Genomic DNA, 15,000 nt, shown 5'->3' on the forward strand with positions numbered 1-15,000 from the left:
ACGGCCTCCAGCTGTGCCAGGGGAGGCTCAGGTTGGACAATCAGGAGGAATTTCTCCCTGGAAAAGGTGGTGAGGCCTTGTCAGGGGCTGCTCAGGGAGGTTTGGAGTCCCCATCCCTGGAGGTGTCCAAGGAAGGCCTGGATGTGCACTCAGTGCTCTGTGCTGGGGGACAAGGTGAGGATTGGGCACAAGGTGGACTTGATGGGCTGGAAGGGTTTTTCCAGCTGCAGTGTTTCGTGATTCAGTGATTCTGTGATATACACATGTGTGCGTATACTTGTGTATACATACATTCTTTCACACACATCCATGTCAGGTCCAATTTTGGGAGGAGTTCCCTCTGACAGCCTGGTGGCAGCTATGGAGGGTCCCAGAGACCACAGATGGTCTGAGTGCTGCCTCTCGAGGCACTGATCAGACACTGCTTGTTAATTAACCCAGATTTAAATTGTCTGGAGTCCTGACCTGAAACGTACTCTGTGACTGTAGGGAACCCAAGGGAGCCATGAGCTCTACAGGTAACACAAGTGTGTTGTGTCTGGGAACAAGCACAGGGGCAGATGGATAAAGACAACAAAGCCGTGGGCAAAGGGAAAGTGGAGTTCAAGGTACATGTCCCAGAACATCTCTCCGTGTGGGATTCCTTCTGCCGCTCCAGGTGGAATTTGTCTTTAATGTGATGCACCTTCAGCGTGCTGTCAGATTACACCAGCAGAATCGATTTTAATTTTTAATAATTACTTGAAAGTTTATTTTATGCTGCTCAGCTGGGTTATGGTTTGACCTGACACCTTATCTCCCTCCTTGATCAGGTAGATTTGTGTTGGAGAGCACACACCTGCTCTCCAGTGTGACACATCCAGGCTCATCCTGCTGGGTTTTTCCTTTCTGCTTCCCAGTATTGGTCCCCGCAGATGTGGTGGAATTGCTACCTCAGGCTCTCTGGCAACTTCCAAGCACTGATTCAGTCCCTCCAGCCAAAGGGAGACCTCCAAAGAGAGTTTATTTACAAAATGAAGTGCAGAATGCTGGCAAAAGTGTGGGTTTATCAATTAAAAACACCTTTAAACCACCTTCTTCATTGTGTGGCTTCAGATCTGGAGTCCCCTGGCCCCCCTTGGTCCCTCTGGAGAGGTTGGGGTGCTGTGATCCTGCACTGCACCTCTCAGGGGTTCTTGGCAGCAGAGGCACAGGGTCCTTGAGGCTGGAGGCACCTACAGAGGCCACCACGTGCACCACCTGTGTCTCTGCTTACCTTGCTGTGTCCACGTCCCTGCTACACCTGTGTCCCTGTGTGTCCATGGCCCCTTTCACCCTACTGCATCCACGTCCCTGCTGTACCAACATTCCTGTGTGCCTTGCTGTGCCTGTGTCTCTGCTGTGCCTGTGTCCCTGCTGTGCCTGTGTCCTTGTTGTGACCATGTCCCCGTGTGCCTTGCTGAGTGCTGCCACTTCAGGCTCTGCAATGCTCAGGAGTCCATCAGCTGGGTGAAATCCCACCTTCACTGGAGGGCAGGATTGTGCTTGGGCTGTTGGGCTGTTGCCACAAATTTATTTCTAAAGCATTTTTAGAGGTTTTCTGTAGAAAGGAAAGGCATATTACCCCCATTAGGGATTTCACCCACATCAGTTTCTTTAATACTCCTTAAGGGACACCTGGGATTCTGTATTTGGGAGCAATTGAAATGATGCTGTTCTAAAGAGTGATATTTTAATCTCTTTTTTTAAAAGAGACATTTAAAAGAAGGCTCAAAGCTCTACCTGGAGAGAATTCACAGTGGGCAGATCAGCCTTTGCAGCCTTTGGGACAAGGGGTTGTCCAGGACAACAGCAAATCCTACAAACAGGAATAAACCAAAGCTTGTACCTTCATGGTGACAGTTTTCCAACTGCAAAACATGGTTTCTCCTTTTAATGCTCTCAATAGAAGCACAGCACCATGCTCAGGGCAGTGCCTGTGGCAGGGCAAGGGGCACAGGGACAAGGCACAGCAAAGGAAAGAAGGACATGGATAACTACTGAGTATTTAGACAAAATGCAGAAAAAAGGCAGGCAGATGGCATGAATATTAGTGCATGGAAATGACTAACACTCTGAGAATTTCCCAGTGTACTTCTGACTGGTTTGGGCTTGCTTTTATAATTAATTTATGGAAAGGACCTAAATTGGGAATAAACACAATCTCACAAATCCCTCCTAATCTCTGCCTGTATTTTTGAAATGATACCCTGAAGGTATAGTTCCTCACAATGATTAAACTGCTTTTCTTTTAAGAATTAAAAGGGACCTTTTCCACACAGCCGTGTGGTGGGTGAGCAGCCAGGCCTGCACTCTGACCTGCTCTAGATTTAATCTGTTGTTGGAAATGCCTGGATGGGGCATTTCCCCACTGGACTGCTGGATGCCAAATCTGCCAATACTTTCATTTTGGGTTAATGTATTTTAATGCAAAATATGACCTGGTGTGTTTTCAGCCACCTAATGACTCAGAAGCACTCAGTTATTAGCATAAATTTGGAAACTTCCTTTAAAATGAAAAAAAAATATGTATTTGATTAATTGGCTGCTTCTCCCTGCCAGTGGAAGCCAAGCTCTCCTCTGTGGGTGGGATGTGCAGAAGGTGCCCCATGGTCTCCAGGGTGCACTGACAGATTTGGGGCTCTGTTAGTTCGGGACAGCTCTTTGTGAGAGAAGGCTGGGGAGATTTGGCTTTGCCCCCACACCTGGGCTTCAGGTGCTGCTGGCCCTGCTGGTGGGGCCCTGTGTGTCCCCACGGAGGGAAGGAGCAGCGCAGGTGGGAAAGCACAGCAGTGTCTGGAATGCTCCTCACTGGCTCTGGTGGGATACAGGCCCCTGCCGTGGTTATGGTTGTGGGGCTGGACCCGGGGAGGGTCTGGCACTGAAGACATGAGGGTGTGGGGAGGAAATGAGGATTTTTTTTGCGCAGCTTATCATGCTTCAACATGGAAATCAAGATAAGAACTACCTGGGCCACAGCCTGTCCCTTTAGTTTGGCCTGTGCAGGTCAATCATGCGTAGGAGAAGCCTTTTCCTTGTCCCCTCCAGCAGCATCTCCATGTAGCAGCCAAAGGGAAAAGACTGCAGTGCTGGGGAACTCCCTCACCCTCATGGACATGGTGACATGGCGAGGCCACCCATCTGTACCTGTGGGGCAGCCAGGCTGTACATCCCATTCCACAGTCTTCTGGTTGTGCTCCAGCAGCTCCAGGAGGGACCTGGAACGTGGCCAGATGGGTGACAGGAGCAGAGAATGGTGGGGGATGACACTGCGGTGCCACAGCGGGTGTCACCGAGGACATGTGGCTGGGACCTCTCACTGTTAAGGGATGGCCAGCAACCCAACCAGGAAAGAGAGATTTGGCAGTGCCAACCCCTCTGTGCCCCTGTGCCATTGCTGGGCAGAGTCCTCATGGCACTGTTCCTCATGGCATTCCTTACACATCCCTTGGGTGCAGCTCCACCTTGCAAGAGCAGGTCCAGAAGCTGGGTTGTTTTTTGCAAATTCTGTATAATATATATAAAATATAATATATATTATATATACAAAATATATAGGGTTATTTATTTCTCCCCTGCTGCAGTTGTTTGCCCAATCACAACCTTCCCAGGGCTCTGCATGTTCCTTTTGCTCAACGTTTCCCTCCTATGCACAGGAGTGATGGGTTTTAACAGTTTTTATGTTCTTCGGGGAAAAAGGAGACAGAGTGTGAAAGACCAAAGGGGATTTTTATTTTCAGAATGTTGCTGCAGTAATTAAAATGTTTGGAAAGGCGTTCTGTTCCCAGAAGTAATAGATAGCTTTTCTGTTTTGCCCCATTAATTGCCATTAGTTAAATACATGTATTTTATAACGTGTATTCACTCACCTGCTTGCTCTGACATTTCAATGCATGTTTGAATATGCATTATATCCTTTAATGTACAGTAATCATTTGGTACATTATTACAGGCTCTTCCTGAGCTGCCCCTTCCCAGGGAGTAGGTGTTTGTGTTGGCTCTAGGGGTCACAGGGCTGGGCAGGCCCTTCTCTCCTGGGGGACCACACGCACTTGGGGTGACAGCCAGTGTTGGCTGCGAAAGGTCTGTGGAGGATGCTCAGGTTCCTTTTTGCCCTGCAGATCCCAGCTGAGGAGGCCCAGTTTTGGCTGCTCATGGTCAGCACAGGCTCCAGACTTGGTGACCAAAGGGTCAGCTCCTGGCAACCTTCACCAGGGGCTCTGTGTTCCTGGTTTTCAGAAAATGTTCATTGCACTGTCTTGATGGTAACAGCTGAAGCCTGCCTGGATGAGGAGAGCAGGACCACCAGTGTTTGGGGCACACCATGAGGGTTTGGGGCAGGACAGGACAGGCTGTTCCTGTGATGGCTGTCACCTCCCAGCATGGCTTGGTTCTGCTTTTGGACTGTGGCACATGTCAGCGAGAGGTCAGCAGAGTCTCCACCTGTTAGGGAGAGTGGGAACAGCCTTTGTCAGGTCACTCAATGACTGAGGAGCACTTGGTATGTCTGGAAGCTCAAAAACCTTGACCAGAACACCCAGGTAAATGTGATCTTCCTGATCTCCCACCCCTACCCTGTGCAAAAGAGCTCCCAGCAGCTGAACTGGCACTGGGTTAAAGATCAAATAATGAACTGGCACAGGGCATTGTGTTCTCAGGCATGCTTTTCCACTGCCTCCCTTCCTCATGCTACTGCTCTCAGATGCTCCTGGAGCCCCACCAGCCCCTGGGGATGGTCCCTGTGGGGATCACTTGCCCTGGTCAGCAGTGCTGAGCTCCCCATGGAGCCAGGCTGTGACACACAGCACCAGGGAGGCAGAGCTGGGGCAAACCCGGAGCAAAGTCGTGCAAGGGGAAAAGGACCCACACCCTTTGCCTGGAAGGGTTCCAAAAGGGTGGGGGTCCCAGCCCCACACATGGGGTCTTTCCAGCAGACCCATGTCCTCGCTGCAGCCATCGGTCTCTCATGGGAGTCCTCTGTGAGCAGGAGGGGAGGGCACAGTCCTGTTCCCAACTGGCTGCCCCTCGGCAGTGCTGTGACTGTGCCTCCTCCCCAGGAGATGTGTCTGGTGGCCGTGTTCGCAGCGATAGGTCCAGCTGCAGTTTCTGAGGAACAATGCGCTCCTACTGTACAGTACCAGATTGTACATCAAAACTATTATTTCCAACATCTCTGGCTTAATTGTAAAACTATAATACAAATGACATTGGGGGTTTGCTGAAGTTAAATTTTAATAGCAAGCCAGCACCCTTTTAATGACATTTTATACATTTAAATTGGTCATGATCCCTTTGGGAACAGTAATTTTATTCATGGAGATTATGTCTAATTTGAATATAAAAACACCACTAAAAAGATATTGGATTTGCTATTTTTCACTTGCAGGAGCTCTGGAGTCCAATCTTCCCAACTGACTGGGCTTTGGTGGATTAAAATCCCAACAATCCCCCACCCCAACTTCCTTCCAGCAAAGTGCGGTGTAGAGATCTGTGTATGCCAAACTGCCTCTGACGCTGGCCTGTGTTGGCTCCTGGCTGAAGTGCAGCCACCTGGGCCAGCCCTCCCATGGTGCTGGGCATGCAGGGACGAGGGGCAGGAAGCCATGGGGCAACCACCCTGCACCGGCTGCAGCTTGGTTAGAGAGTTCTGTGTTCTTCTGCAGCCCCTGTGCAGATCCTGGTGCAGCCGCTCTGGTGCCTGCTGAAGATGGCAGCTGCCTTCACCATTATTCCCCTTTCCTGTGCTGGAGCTGCCCAGAGCATCCCAAATCCAGTGCCAAACTAACATGACTCCTGTCAGATTGGCAAGTGGCTTGGCTGGGGTGGTCCTTACCTGGCAGAGGGCAAGGAGGGGCCTGGCTGAGGCTGCACTTTGGCAGCAGCAGCCCCACTTGTCCTTTCAGTGACAGCATAGTTAGAGAGGGACAGTGGGCAGGCACAGCTCCACAGGGACTGTCACTCACCCTGGCCATGTGAGGGATCCTCGGTGGCTGCTGCCCCTCTGAAGAGCAAGGGGCACTGGCACAGCACAACCAGGGATGTCCATGGGCACCCAGGTGTCTCCTGCAGAGGCTGGATGTCCTTGGTGGGGAGGATGCTGAGCAGAGGTGCCAGCCTGGTGGGAAGCACCCTGGGGTCTCCTCTGTCAGGGTGGCTGGTAGAGGACCGAAGTCAGTTCCAGCTGTCCTGGCTGTCCCTTGCAATGCAGAGCACATGCCTGCTGCATGTGGGGCTGCAGGAGAAGGAGACACAGCGGGTGGGTGAGGTCTGTGGATGAAAAAATGTTTTTTTTCCACCCAGGGACCAGAATAAAGGCACTGGGGTGTTAAAACCCCTCGGCTCCTCAGGTGAGGAGACCTGTGCACTGGTGGAGAGGCAGGTGCATGTGGGGGTCTGGGGCATGGCTGGCCGGGGTGCCAGCAGGAGGGACGGCACAGCTGAACCCTCAGCACACGGGGCTGATAACGGTGCCAGCGCCGACAGGCGCTGCACAAAGCAGCAGCCTCATCTCTGAGTCGGGATAAACTGTTTGGCCTTTGGACAAGATTATTTCTGTTCAGAACATGATTGTTATCACTTAATTGAAAATAATTATCCAATGCAAATTGGCTTCAAGTTGGCAGCTGAGTTTAGGCAGCACGTTTCCAAGCTGTCCTGAGGAGAGCTGAGCAAAAGGCTAAGACTGTCCACTGGGCTGAACAGGGAGAATACGGGGGGGGGGGCAGATGTTCCCTTTGCAACACCTGCACCCCCCAAGGAAAATGGGGAGGCCTGCTTGGTGTTTTCATGAACCAGGGTCCTCCTGTTTGCCTTACCAAAGCAGCCACTCCAACAGTAGTGGGAGCATTGGTGCTGGAACCAGCTGCTTGAGAAAGCTCTGCTCAGGTGTGACAGGGACATTGTTCACAAGCCTGTATCCCACCTGGCAGTGTCTGCTTCCAGGATTTCGTCACATGGAGGAAGCAGCTCTCCTGCTGCTGTTGGCTGGAAGAGCTGCAGTGTGGCTGGTGCCATAGAGGGGCTGGGGCACAGCTGGAATGTAGAAACCTCTGAAAAGTCCAGCAGGAACAGCCTCCCTGGAGCTCTGACCCAATCAGGCACCAAAGCCTCAACTAGGCTTGTTCCTCTTCCACTGGACCTGTTCTGCCACACACAATCAACCTGTCACTCCAAACATCACCTGTGTCTGCAGGTTCTCATCAGCGAACTGAGGAGAACCAGAGACCCCTGCTTGGTGTCTCTGTAATTTCCCACCTCCCCACCCCCCCCCCCCTCACTGGGGCGAACCTTTCCCTTCTGGGGTCCCTGTGGCCACCCCTGCCTGCAGGCTCCATCGGCTGTCTGGGGGCTTCCTGCAGCTGCTCCACCTTTGGCGTTTTCTCCTCTTCCTCTTGTTTTCTGCCTGAACAGGTTTGGATTAGACAGGACCTTCCCAAATGCACACAATGCCCACACCAGTGCACAAATACACCAGAGAATACCGGGTTTCCACAACAGTTTTGCTATGATTTGACCAGACTGGCAGGTTAAGAAAAAAAAAAATCCCAGTGTTTAAGTGCAGTTTCATCAGGAGAAGTGTAAAACCTCTGTAAGAATCTCTGTGAGGACTTTTCAAACCCTGCAAAGCACAATTAGACACAGTCAAATATTGCCCCGGTTAAAGACTATTAATTTTCCTTACATTTGTCATGAATTAATTTTTTCCGCCTGTATCAACAGTGTTTCCTTTATAAATACAACTGGCTCCTTTACACTGAAAAATTAAATTTGCTCTGATAATGAACCAAGGTGCTAATAATCATTTTGCTATGCAAAAAAAGTGCAATTACTGGCTGCTGTGCCATGCAGTGCCATGGATGGTTGTTGCTGACCCTGCTCTGTCACTGTCACCCATGTTCCTATCCAGAAGGTGCAACATGAGAGCCCTGGGAGCTCAGGTGGCAGTGTCCACCTGTTCAGGTGAACTGAACCTCAGGTTTGCTCAGTGTCCTTGAAGAGCTGCTCAGTGACACGTGGGGTGGAACAAGGTCTGTTGATGAGAGTGAGCCCAACCCGAGACACAGGGGTCTGTGTGGTCACCATGCACCACCAGGGCTGGGTATGGCATGGCCACGGACACACACAGTTAAGTGACATTCCCAGCAGATTCTACAGCAGTTGGACAGAGAGACTGACATTTCTGGTAGACTTCAGGGAAAGGAACGCTTTTAGGAGGAGCCAGCCCTGTGCTGTGTCACAAAGACACATCCAATTCCTCCCACAGGTGTGCCACAGACATAGACACCTCAAATCACAGTGCTCTTTTCTTCCTCAACCTCACTGTGTAGTGGCTGCAACAAATGATGGACCCAATACTCCCTTTTCCCCTCTTCACTCCTGGGACACCTGCCCCCATTACCCAACAAGACTCTGACCTTCTGATCCATCCATCTTGTCTCCTCTGCAGCACCAGGGCTGAGCTGTGGCCCTTTATTTATTCACGCAATGTAGGTTTCCTCACACTGCTTCACCAGTGCACATCAACTGTGACCTCGAGACACCGTCCTCTCCTGGGATGAGCATGTTTTCCAGTCCCAGGCATCTCTGGAGTAAGGGCTGACAGTTCTTTAAAGCGGGGGGGAAGCAGGCAGGAGGAGTGACAGGCTGAAGTACATTGTGATTTAATAGGATAAAGCAGAGCTTGATGGAAGCTCAGCCAACCATTCCGGGCCCAGCATAGGATTGTAATGCAGAACTGCCCTTTCACAGCACCTGATGTGGTGATATTTGTGCTGCTGGAAAATCCATCACCCCTTTTTGCCATTTTTCTCGTCCTCTATTCCTCACTGAATGCAAACATATCTCCTGCTGCATTATTCTTGCACTGAGCTCTGTAAGATCCATCAGCTGCCTGACAGAGGCCTTACTGGGAGTGCTGGGTGGCACTGGTTATCAGTGACAGCTGGCACTGGACACAACATGCTTTGTCCCAAGCAGTGCCAGACAGAGCCCTGGGCGCCAGTTTCTGTCACACCTGATTTACCCATGCGCTTCCCTGTAGAACAAACCAGACTCCTTTGTGTCCCTCTTTTCCAGCTAGCAGCATTATCCAGACTCCCTGGTTCTCCCCCAAATGCTCTGGTGGGTGCTCCCCTGCAGATTCCTGCAAAGCCTGACACCAGTCAGTGCCAGGGCTGATGTTGTTACCTGCTAGGACCCAAATACACCTGTGGGTCATGCCCCAGGTTGGATGTCCAGCTGCAGGATCTCGTTTCTTTTCCCACAGCGGCAACAAATCCCGGCCTGTGCTGAAGGGGGCTGAAGGATGTTCCCTCACCCAGCTCCCATCTGCTTCCAAGCGTCACTGCATCACCTTTTTCCCTTCCCATGGCTCAAAAAACCCTGCTTTCTCTGTCTTTTACTCACTGTCCTGCAACTGCAAGCAGGAGGCATCTATCAGAGCAAAGGCTCTGCAGGGCTGGGAACCTGCAGGACTCACAGGGACATCCAGAGGCAGTTTTAGCACAAACACATCATCTGGTGCTGGCAGCAGGTGCTGCCAGTGACAGGCAGGAGACACAATCTGCGGCCAGGCTTCAGTGGGTCTCACCCAAGTACCTGTGTAGGTCACCTGGCCTAAATTCCCTGTCACTACCTTTCCAAGGCAAGGCAGGTTCTGCCCACCAGCACACAGTGGGGTTTGAAAAACTCTGTATCAGTTGCTTAAGGTGAAATCTTCTTGGCTGAAGCCACTGAACATCAGAGAAAGTGCTCAGGACTCCTGGCTGATCTGACTCCTGCCACGTTGCTGAGGCACCTACTCACCAGGGGAGGAATTAGAAAGAACTCTGACTTGCTCCGCACCTGACCACCCTCTGGGACTGCACATAGTGACATAAAGGCACCTCTTATGTGCAGGAAATTCACTCCCTTCAAGACAATTTAGTTGGACAGGTGATCAAACTGACCCATCAGAAAACCTGGAGTTCATCTTGATACCTCACCTAAAACGACCCTTCTCCCTGAATGCCAGGTTTGTGCTGGTTTGTCTGAAGGCCAATGGAACTTTTACTCAAATAGAACCCAGTACTGAAACCCAAAAAGGGACACAAAACACAGTGCCCAGGAAAAGAGTAATTTCCATGCTAAGGGCAAGCATTTTCGGGGATGAAATTAATTTTTTTTCATTAAGGTTAAAACCAATTTTTTTTTTTGTGATATCATCATGAAGTTTTCAATCAAGCAATCAATGAAGTTAAGCAAAAATCAATTTTTGTTGCCAAGTACACACTGAAGCAAAGCTGGGCATTATGTTCCCAAGTACTCTGCAGGTGTAGCTCTGCCCCAAACACCTCTGAGATGGGGTGACAGGACCACCAGAATGCCTGTGTTCTCACTGGAGACTTTGCCAAACAAAAACCTGATGAATTTGGGGAGTACCAGTATGGGATAACACTGGCAGAATGACACTCCTGAATTTTAACTTAGGTGCCATTTCCCTTTCCAGGTACCCTTGAAGGGTACAAATAGTTTCTAATTTTAAAACAGAACTGCAGCATGAGGAGAGGACTTGCACCTCAATGACACTGTGCTGTTAGTTCCATCAGCTGCTCAGAAAAGGAGCAGCTACAGTAGAGAGCAGGTCACAGAGCAGCAGGGTATAGTAATTTCCTTTTCAAAACAGTAGAGTATAAATACTATCCTTTTTTTCCTTTTCTCTTGCCTGAGGTGACAGTTTCAGCTCAGGAAAGAGAATACAACACTGCTTTCAATTATACTTGGAATGCAGGGAAATGAGGAACAAGCCCACTTTTTTTCATATTCCTCATGTAAAGTTTTATTTGGCTTAGTCCTTTGATGAAGCATTTCATTCTTACAAACCTTAACACAACACGTTGAATTCCAGTGTACAAAAATAATTGTATTTGAAAAAAATTATTAAATTTTAGCACAGTATGATTGGAATCAAGTATGTTCTTCATACTCTGTTCTCTTTTCTCCAGAAACAGCTTCCACATCAAGGGTAACAAGGACAGATTTAGTGTGAGATGTAAACTCTGTTCCATGCCCAGCTGCTCACTCTGCCCAGCTGGCAGGGGCAGGGATGGGGCTCGGGGGAGCCCTGAGAGCCGAGCACCGAGGGCAGTGGATTTGTGGTGCCACGCCAGAGCGTGAGGCAGGAAACTGCTGCATCCCAGAGTGCAAAGCAGCGACTTGGCTGCCCCTTCCAGGAAGGAGGGAAAGTACCAAGTTCCGCTCTGCGCTCTGGAGAGGAATGATGGCTTGGGGGATGTGCTTTACCCCCCACGTTCCTGCTCTCCATCCTGACCCCTCCTCATGCAAGTCTCCCTGGCGCCGGCTCCGAAGGCGCCATGTTCGATGGCAGCAGATCCTGCTCTGACAGCAGAACCACATCTCACCAGTGAAGAAACAGACCCTGCCAAATCGAGCATGCCCCCCACAATCCCCAAGCAAAGAAAAGAAACATACAGCCTATTCTGGAACCACCCCAGGTGGGAGCACCAGGACCCACTGGCCACAGCAACAGTTCTCAGAGACAGAGTGGTCTGAGTGTGTGTCTGGCATGCTGGCTCAAGGACGGGCTCAAATTCATGTGCTAAGAGAGAGACAGAAATAAAGAGAAGGCAGAGCCAGAGCCAGCAAATACCAGTGCTACCTCCCCTTGTTACCAGGATTTCTGTTTGGACTTCTTCCTCTTCTGTTTTATGAGGAATAGATTGTCCTTGCTGTCAGGACTAGCATCTTTCTGCTTTTTCCATTTCTTCTTCCTTTTGACACCTTCCAGAGGCTCCTGCACATACCCAGCCTTTCTGCCTGAAAACGCCTGAAAAATGGACTTGTGCCGAACCCTGCTGCTCTTGCACACCTGCTGCTTGCACCCCCGAGGGAAGTCTCCCTCTGGGTCACAGCGGATTTCAACACCCCTCCTGTTCTTCTTCTCTCGGGATTTCCCCGCCTGGGACACCTTCATCTTCTTGTACTGCTCGCCATCCCTGTTCAGTTTCCCATGTTGTCCTTTCCAAGGTTTGCTCTTTTTCTTGTGGCTGTGCCCCTCGAGCTGTTCTTTCTGCCATGGTGTTTCGGGCTGTTCCGGCAGAAGGCCAGCTTCCTGCAGGTCTGGAAAACAGAGCCTATTAGTTCTAAACCTAAAAACCCCAAAACCTGGTGCTCAAGCCATCACAGCTCTCCTTAAGTATGTATGAATTGGACAAAAAATTATCTCTGACAGATATTTTCATGTCACCAGGCTATAATCTTAACAAATTACGATTTAATTCCCTTCCTGTTATTTTATGGCATTTTTAATGTCTGTGGATTTCTCAGAATTAAAACTTGACAATACCCACCAAGTGACTTTGACATAATTAATTTCCATGATAGACATGGATGAATAAAGTCACAAATCTTCTACTACTACCAGACTACCTCTTCAAATCCAGGCACCTTTACCTGATGCTTGAAAATAATTCCACAATGTTTCTAAAAAGCAGCAAACGGAGAACTGAAAGGTGGGAGGGATCTCCCAAACCACATCGTACCTGCCACCTTTCTTTTTAACCTATTTGCTCTCCTCTTGATATCGCATTCATCATCGTAGTAGTAGATGAAGGGAGAAGTGGGGAACATGCTCCCCTGCATCCGCTTCTCCGAGCACTCCTGCAAAACACATTTCAGGTCACCAGAGTCGGCTAAGTGGCAATTTTCCTGGAAGAGAAATGGGCCGGGTCCTGCAGGGGCTGGTCTGTACCTGCAGGGGGTGTGGCCAGCACTGACAGTTTCATTACCAACCCGTAATCCCTCCTGTGCACAGCCAAACGCTGGAACTGTGTAAGCACACAGCAGGAGTCCTCTGTCTTTCTGCAGTTACCACACGTCTGTAGCACCCCCAGAGCAGACAAGAAGGAGCAGGTGAGGACAGGTAAACACCAGGTGAGTTGCTGACAGTGCTGTTGGACACAAGAACTGGGCTGTCCCACTGCCAGGCAGGACCCCAACACCCGCTCTGCTGCTTCCCACTGCTCCCACACACCCGGCCCCCTTGGAGACAAACAGTGCCATGGCAGAGCAGCCCTGGCACCTGGCTCATCTGGGGTGAAGCCATCTGCAGAGGGGTGGCAGGCCAAAAGAGGGTGAGAAGCAATGCCAAGGCAGCATCTCCCCTCAGCCTGACAGCAACCAGGATGCGTACTCCAACCATGTGCCACGTTCTCACAGAGACAAACCAAAAGCAAATCCCGCTTCAGGATGGTGTGCAGAGGAGTGCAGGGAAGAGGAAGAGGAAAAGGAAGAGAGCCCTGAACAGTCAGCTGAGGTAAGAAAGCGGCTGGCTCTGACACCACGTGCATGTCAGCCTATTCTCCAAACACTTGGATCAGGAATGTGAATTTTTTCACCGGTGTACACACACTTTTAGCCATGTCTTGTAAGCCAGGCTGACTGGTATGCTTCCCACAGTTCTGCCTTTTTTCCAGGTACCATGTAACAAGGTGCTTTATTATCCTTGCAAACTGCTTGCTACCTGCTGTGCTTTGCTTCACCACCTTTCTCTTCTTGGATACTGCACAGATCATAGAAACACAGAATCCCAGAAATGTTTGGGTTGGAAGGGACCAAAGCTCATCCAGTTCTACTCCTTGCCATGGGCAGGGACACTTTCCACTAAATCAAGTTGCTCCAAGCCCCATTCAACCTGGCCTTAAACACTTCCAGGGATGGGGCAGCCACAGACTCTCAGGGCAACCTGTGCCAGGGCCTCACCATCCTCACAGCCAAGAATTTCTTCCTAACATCCAGCCTAACTCCACTCTTTTCCAGTGTGAAGCCATGCTAGTGAGCTCCGTGCCTCACAATTCCCAGGAGCTGTCAGGAGCTTTTGCCCACCTGGTGTCTGCACCACAGGGCCAGCAGCTCTCCTGCATGTGCCATTGCTACCCCTCAGTGCCACTCGGGCAGTCCCTGTCGCTGTGTGTCCTCCTGCTCACTTCCCTCTCCCTTCCAGAGGCACAGTGCACCAGAGATGCAATCTGGATATATTTTGTATTTCACAGCTTCTATTTGGTATGTGCTTGGCTGAAATTTAATGAAGAATCCCTTTTTTTGCACGTTTTTTGCCTCTGTTTCTGGGAATGGTGTGCACATGGAAAGATCTGGTATCTCTGTCCTCTTGTGTTGCTATCGGCTCATCCCCTTTCACTCAGTCATTGCTCAGGCTGTTTCTGCTCTTTGTACACTAGTAAAAATACTTTGTCTTCCTGAACTTCGAGAGCCATAAAATGTCCTCGAGTCACTTCATTCCCTTGCTGATTTTATACAGTTTCTAACACTTTGTATGCAAGTAATTACCACCAGCTCCTCCCATATAATTTCTAATTATTTTTACAGCAGCCTTAAAAATTAAATAATTAATTTACAGCATCCCTAATAATTACTAATTAATTTTACAGCAGCCTTACTTGTATCCATGTATGGCTGTCTTCTTCCGGTGTAACTTTTTGACAGTTTAGTAAAATTAAAGTAACCTAAAGGCCCAAGCTTTTAACAAAACATATTGGGTAATTGTAGGAGCTGACACACAAGAGCAGGTGGAAGGGAAGGGAGGAATTTGCTTGCAATTTGCTGGTTTTAAGCCACAGAAAACAATAAACTAAACCCATTCAGTGCCTGAATAGCATTCGTTTTCTGGAATACTTGTGGCTCCTGCCCTTATTCCATGAAAGAAAAACCTCAAATATTTGCTTTGTGTTGGTATTTGCAGGTACAGAGCTGAAATTCTCACAACAGGCACTGAAAAAGGTGATAAATATCATCAAAACAGCCTGGAAGATGCAGCACACCTCCCTTTTTTACTGAAGCCACTTAAGGCTCATGACGTCTCCCTCACCAGGCTACACCTTACAGAAGGGTGACGCCAAACTTAATGTTGAATTAAACTAAGAGAAGACAAATGAGGATCATAACAAGCAGGCAGAACTGGAACATACC

The 15,000-nt window shown here is 49.6% G+C and overlaps 1 protein-coding gene across 3 annotated transcripts in view; it reads right to left on the minus strand.

Moving 5' to 3' along the window:
• Nucleotides 1–10,816: 10,816 nt before the first annotated feature.
• Nucleotides 10,817–15,000, minus strand: part of ZCCHC7 (zinc finger CCHC-type containing 7) — an 87,253-nt gene continuing 83,069 nt past the window's right edge. For all 3 annotated transcript variants that reach the window (XM_027653163.1, XM_027653164.1, XM_027653165.1), the window contains exons 10-11: nt 12,558–12,675; nt 10,817–12,135 (exon numbers count right to left, since the gene is read on the minus strand). In XM_027653163.1, coding sequence (XP_027508964.1) covers nt 11,684–12,135; nt 12,558–12,675 — 570 coding nt within the window. In that variant the 3' untranslated portion in view covers nt 10,817–11,683. The remainder of the gene's footprint in view (nt 12,136–12,557; nt 12,676–15,000) is intronic.

Source organism: Corapipo altera, unplaced genomic scaffold (assembly GCF_003945725.1).
Source record: "Corapipo altera isolate COAL_440 unplaced genomic scaffold, ASM394572v1 61305, whole genome shotgun sequence".
Taxonomy (NCBI): domain Eukaryota; kingdom Metazoa; phylum Chordata; class Aves; order Passeriformes; family Pipridae; genus Corapipo; species Corapipo altera.